This window comes from Rhagoletis pomonella, unplaced genomic scaffold, assembly GCF_013731165.1.
Source record: "Rhagoletis pomonella isolate Grant_MI unplaced genomic scaffold, Rhpom_1.0 Rhpom_scaffold_00013, whole genome shotgun sequence".
Taxonomy (NCBI): domain Eukaryota; kingdom Metazoa; phylum Arthropoda; class Insecta; order Diptera; family Tephritidae; genus Rhagoletis; species Rhagoletis pomonella.
In genome coordinates, this window is record NW_023458567.1 from 7,487,426 (window position 1) to 7,493,314 (window position 5,889).

At 34.3% G+C, this 5,889-nt stretch overlaps 2 protein-coding genes across 2 annotated transcripts; both read left to right on the top strand.

Moving 5' to 3' along the window:
- Positions 1-3,023, top strand: LOC118748315. The gene is made up of 12 exons (XM_036482690.1): positions 1-42; positions 99-513; positions 570-681; positions 745-868; positions 932-1,140; positions 1,193-1,376; positions 1,451-1,625; positions 1,691-1,848; positions 1,910-2,116; positions 2,172-2,349; positions 2,413-2,591; positions 2,688-3,023. Exons 1-12 carry the CDS (start codon positions 1-3, stop codon positions 3,021-3,023), a joined length of 2,319 nt encoding a protein of 772 aa, XP_036338583.1.
- Positions 3,024-3,307: 284 nt separating this feature from the next.
- LOC118748222 lies at positions 3,308-4,384 on the top strand. The gene is made up of 3 exons (XM_036482597.1): positions 3,308-3,445; positions 3,830-4,050; positions 4,188-4,384. The coding sequence occupies exons 1-3, from the start codon at positions 3,338-3,340 to the stop codon at positions 4,303-4,305; spliced, it is 447 nt and encodes a 148-aa protein (XP_036338490.1). The 5' UTR covers positions 3,308-3,337; the 3' UTR covers positions 4,306-4,384.
- The last annotated feature ends 1,505 nt before the right edge of the window (positions 4,385-5,889 follow it).

The window sequence follows — 5,889 nt, forward strand, 5'->3', positions numbered from 1 at the left end:
ATGAATTTTGTGGGTGCTTTGAAATATGGTTGCAAACCAGAGGTGAGCTTTTTAATAAATTTATACGCTGGCTATATACCTTTTATGTCGACTTACAGGTCGAGGCCGAGCGCTGCATGAGGCAACTGCTGTTTAGATCGAGGTCTGAAGGCGAACTTAGCTTAGAATTGACAGCGGATTTAATTAATGAATTATTCAAAGCAATTGGATTGCATACTAGCATTACAGTGCAGCAATTGCAAGCAGGAAACGGATTCGACTGGGAAGCAGCTGGTTGCCGCCACTACATGTTCCATTGCAATACGATTTTCTTTAGCGCCTTCGAGCGTTTTCTTAAGCAGCTATGTCGTACTGCGAGGGACGAACAAGAAAATGCAAGCGCAGCTGTGAATGCCGAACCGATTTGGCATTTATTGCAGCTGTTGGCCGTTTGGTGCAATTGCTACACGGATTTGTTAGAACAGGAATTGGATATACAAGTGCAGTACTTTCAAGAACCGCTTGCGCGCATAAGTATGTTCACAGTTAACTGACTTTATCTTAGTTTTTAATTTTTGTGTTATCGACAGACTATAGATTGTTCCTTGGCGTGCATGAAATTAGGAAGAAATATCCCACCCGCTTTGACCATTTAGATGAAATTTGCGCACGTTTGCTGGATAGTGCTCTGCAGGGATTATTGTAGGCTTGAATTTTGGATTTTAAACAACAAATATGTATAAAATTGTTTTCTAAAATTCGCAGCTTTAAAGAATGTCATGCAGACATTTCTGATGGCCTCCTCATTCTGGCGGAGAAGCATTTCGGTGTAAGCGAGGCTTTTGCTAATGACGCTTTCAAATTCTTTTACTATAGCTTCAGTGTGGAGGTAAAAGTCCCAAGCAAAGTTTATTTAACAGTATACAAATTTTTAATTTTTTTTTTAATACAGCAACACAAAGCAACTCATTGTAATATTTTTAAGTGCTTCACGCGAATGCTGCACAAATTTTCAACAGAGCAAGATTCAAGAGTCTACCGCACATTTTTAAGTTTTCTAATTGAAAAGGATATGCAGGACATTTTCTATACAATTTTGAAATTGGAGAAGACTAAGCGCTTACTATTGGCAGCTCTAAATTTTTTGAATGAGCTCCAGGGGTAAAAAATATAATTTAGTGAAAGCCTAATAATTTTTAAATTTGCGTTTTAGGCAACTACTTGACTTGGATTGCTTCTCGGAAATATTTCTCGAGGCTATACTTGGACTGACATTGCACGCTGATGAAAACCTTTCCTTATTGGCCGCTGAGCTCTATATAAACATGGCCCGACGCAAGGCAAACACAGATGATTTTCTTCTAAAACACATTCTTGAATATTACTTTACAGAAATGGTGAAGTGACTTTGTGTTATTTAAAGTAGTGAAATTTGTATTACTCAAGCCGATTTTTGTTTAATATTTTGTAGAACACTATTGATTTGCTGCCACACTATATCGCTGCTATATGGCCCAATTTTTCTTATATGAAGTCTTTGGACATTTATTTTGAACTGTTAAAGGATCAGAGCTTGCCGTTAGAAATGCGCTATTTCATTGCGCAATTTACAATTGTAATTTATAGCAAAATGATATCGAATATCGGTAAAATTTAAAGTTTGTTTTCACATTTTCAAGTATTTTATTAATAATGGAGCTATCCTTTCCAGAAAAATATGCACCGGAAATTATATTCGTGCTCCGAACGCTGCCAACTCTCTTCACACTGTTAGATAGTCAGTGCTTGAAAGGCATTCTACTGCAGTTATATAGTATCACCGAGCTGGAACTGCTACGTGGCAGCTATGGTGCTGTTAATGAGGTATTGGTAAAACAAAAATTAATATATAATTCGATTTGAACGGTTTTTGTACATTACCCTCCCATAGTATTTTCTTGCTTTTGAAAACTACTTCATATCGGAGTTCAAAAGTGACCTGAATTTTAAATATCCTTATCTACTAAATTTATTTATGCAATTTACACGCTTCATTGAAGAAACTAAAAATTTCGATAAAATGGAAATGTGTGGTGTTTATGCGTACACACAATTTGTGGAAATAGAACGCTCACTGCCAGCACCTGATGACAAGAAGGTATAAAATATTTAAAGAAATTTGTAAAACGGCTTAAAACTTACACATTTTACAGCAACCTCGCGTGGCGCAAGTGCGTGCCTACTACAATATTTTACAAAAGCTCTGCGTACTGCTGCAGGTGGACTACGATGTTTTGGACACCTTGGAGTCACTAGTTCGCACGCTGCATGCAAGACTTGTGGAAAAGCCACAGCTACAAGAGCTTTCCAATAAACATGAGATTTTTATTGGTAAGACAAATCCGCTGAGCACTAAACTCAATATTTTACATGTCAATTTCTCAACAATTTCAGATGTATACGCCATTGAGTTGCTGGTGAATGGCTGCATTAAACTATCACGTAGCAAAGATTTAACGAAAAGTTCAGAACAGTGGCTTGGTGTTCAGATCCACGCATTGGAAACATATTTGCTCGATGCGTTGACTTATGTGGGGGTTAAAACAATGGCGCAAATGTATCGCCTGAAAACGGTAAATGATATTAGTTAGGTACATATGTATTTACTTAGATATAAAAATATGTACTATAATTTGAGTTCAAAAGTAATTGTTTTCATTCAATTTCAGTGCTTCATTTGCCTTGTTAATTTATATTGTACTTTTCATAATACCACTGGCGTCTACAAGCTGCCACTCAATCTGCGTTCATACCACATATTGCTGCAAACTTTGTTGGCCGGCTGCTTGCAGCGTAAACCACAAACATCAGCAAGTGTGCAAAGCATAAGCGATGAGTATTTAGAACTAAATCCAAAATATGTTTTACAATATCAGAAGCTAATGTTTGAAAAATTTACAAAATTGCATTCATCGAAATATGTCGAACTACCATCGCCGGCCGCTTGGAAAATATGCTTGCATTATGGATTAGTGAGTATAATCATTGTACCTCCTGTTGATTAGTATGCATTGTTTGATTTCATATTTCGTTGCATACATTTAGGATAAGCCTAAAAATATGTAACATAAATATAAACGAAATGTATATAAATTTTAAACATTTTGCTTATATGTAGTTAAGTGTTACATATTTTTAGGTTTCGTTTTCTGCATAAACATCCGCAGTATCACTATTACTTTATCGAACTTTGTTTTTTTTTTTAATTTCTGCCACTATTTACGATAACTTAACTTTTAGAAGAAATCCACGGTTATTTTTTTTATTATCTGTGTCCTTTCAGACCTCGCATAAATTCAATGATGAATTATTTACATTCATGGAAGCTTTAACTAAGCATCATTTTAAAATATATACCCATATTTCAGCAGTTTTGGTGCTTAACCTTTATAAACAAAACCCGCCTTTCAAAATGGACGTGATAAGGGTGAGTAAAAAAACGTAAAACAAAATAACTAAAATAAAAAAATTTAATTAAATGAATTCGAATAGTATGGGCAATTCATCTAAACGCGTAAATGCCTCGTAACGATGTAAACCTCGTTGTATGGAAAATCGGTTATTTACGAGGTTACGAGGCATTCATGCATTTCCATGAATATCCATAATAAAACAGAATGAAAATACTTTTCCCAAATTAAGATCTTTGAGAAAATGTCCATTATGAATTCAGTTACTAAGTAATGCTTTTATCTAAGACACCAAATTTGGTTGCTATAACTTAACATTTAAATTTATTGCAATTTATTGCAATTTTTTTCTTTAAATCCTCAAGCCTACACTATCTTATTTATTCATTATTTTTTTTTAGTCCGTCATAAGAGCGCAAAAGTTATTCATCGACCAACTGCCGTCTGCACTTTCACCCAGCACGCTCTGTGTCAGTGTGGTTCTGCAAGTACTGCAAATATTACAACAATCGCTACAGAAACTACCTGCCACCACAGGTGGCAATCGTTTGGTGGCATTGAAGCACCTAAATCACTATACGTGGAATTTAAATGTGAACGATAGGAATGTGTTATCCGATATGTGAGTAGCTAGGGCTATTAATTGCAATTTACACAAGTCTTTGCATGCGTTAACTTAAATCCTTTTTGGACATTGATTTATGAGATTTTGAATTCAAAGTATATTGATTAGCTTTTTTTTTTGTCGCTGCCTTTTAGACGTTCGCAAGCAAACGCCTTGCAGAATCACATGCTTAATAATGCCGAACAAGTATGTTTAGATACGTATTTGAGCGCTTTGGGCGGATACAAAACAAACGCAAAGAAAAAAGCTTAAGGTGCAAATGCGTTATATCAAGACAAGTAAACAAAGGATGAAAAATGCTGCTAAGAAAACTGCACTGCAGTGAAATACTCTGGAAATTCGCTAATATGTATGTACATACATATCTTTATATGTTATTTATTTTGTATTTTTGCGGTTACCTTTGTATGTTTTTTATGAATTCAATTTATTTTATTTTTTCGTCATCAATATTTACAAACAATGAGTAATTTTTTTGTGTGCGAAATTAAAGGTGTGAATATGTAATCTTCCTATGCCGCTTATTTGCGCATGTTGCGCTTCCTTATTTTCATATGCTCAAGGTGGTTTTCTTCGCGCTTCATATTCCTAAGTAAAAAGGGCGTTTATTAGTACTTTTCCTAATAGGGCTGTGAAAGTTATCCATCAACGGATTATTGCGCACACCCTACTTTTTTCAACTAGCCGATATTTATGTCTCTGCAAATAAATACATTTCTGACTTCTTATCACGTAATGATTTGTGTACTAAGTTTGTTGTTTGTTTGTTGACTTCTTCATTTTCAATTTCTCACCTTTCTTTCTATGATAAAAATATGTCAATATAATCCACTCACGAAAAGATCTAACAAGTGCATGAATGCTTATGAATTGATGCAATAATACTAAGTAACGAAATTTCCTTGAATTTTTCTTATGTAGTTCCATTTCCAAGACGTAAAAGTCCCCTTAGTTTTTCTTTAAACTGAAAAAGCGACGACAGCTTAGAACGACTCGAACATTTTGCTGAAATACTAAAACTTCTGAAAAAATATATTTTCGAATTCGCGTGTTTTAGTTTTTCGAGTTTAATGCTTAACTTTGAATATGCATTGAAATGGCAATGCTCTTGTGGAAACACTCTTAATGAATAATTGGAAAAAATGTATATCAATTATATAAATTGGCAATCATGTTTCCTTTACACCCCTTTTACGGCTAAACTGTACTTCTAAGGTATAAACAATTATATATCATTAGTAAGGTATTTTGATGCTGATGTGCAGGCAATTTTTAAAATTTCAAATTATTTTAAAATAGAGCGAAAAAATCAATTCAAAAGTCACACCAATACCAATGCCATACATGTACATACATGGTTGGGGCGGAAATGTCCCCTAAATGTATGCTTTAATATTGATAGTGAATTAAAGAAACGTGCTAAGCAGCAGTTTAGGAATAAGATGTATGTATGTATGTACATGAATAGATTAGCCTCAAACAAGGATGAAGATAATTTTGAGTATGGAGAAGAAGAAAGGGATAAATACAGAAATTAAAATAAAAGTAAAGAAACCTAAATATAAAGACAAAGAGGAAGGAAAATTTAAATACCTAACCTAATAACAATGGTGGGGGTGAATATGTAAATGAAGAAAAGAATGGACATATTTAGATCAGGATAAAGGAAAGGATAAAGATGAAGAAGAAGATGAAGACCAAGACGAGGAAGAAGATGAAGATGAATATGAAGATAAGGATAAAGATAACTTATCTTAACTTAACCCCTTAACTTAACTTAACTCACCTCAACTCATCTCACCTCCGCTTAAAAACTTACTCCACCTGAGTTCGCTA

Excerpts from the sequence above, each read along its gene's own strand:
- LOC118748315 (XM_036482690.1), top strand. The coding sequence starts at position 1 with ATGAATTTTGTGGGTGCTTTGAAATATGGTTGCAAACCAGAG. Across the intron at positions 514-569 it reads AGAACCGCTTGCGCGCATAA|ACTATAGATTGTTCCTTGGC; the intron begins GTATGTTCACAG and ends TGTTATCGACAG. Across the intron at positions 682-744 it reads AGTGCTCTGCAGGGATTATT|CTTTAAAGAATGTCATGCAG; the intron begins GTAGGCTTGAAT and ends TAAAATTCGCAG.
- LOC118748222 (XM_036482597.1), top strand. The coding sequence starts at position 3,338 with ATGGAAGCTTTAACTAAGCATCATTTTAAAATATATACCCATATTTCA. Across the intron at positions 3,446-3,829 it reads TCAAAATGGACGTGATAAGG|TCCGTCATAAGAGCGCAAAA; the intron begins GTGAGTAAAAAA and ends ATTTTTTTTTAG. Across the intron at positions 4,051-4,187 it reads AGGAATGTGTTATCCGATAT|ACGTTCGCAAGCAAACGCCT; the intron begins GTGAGTAGCTAG and ends GCTGCCTTTTAG.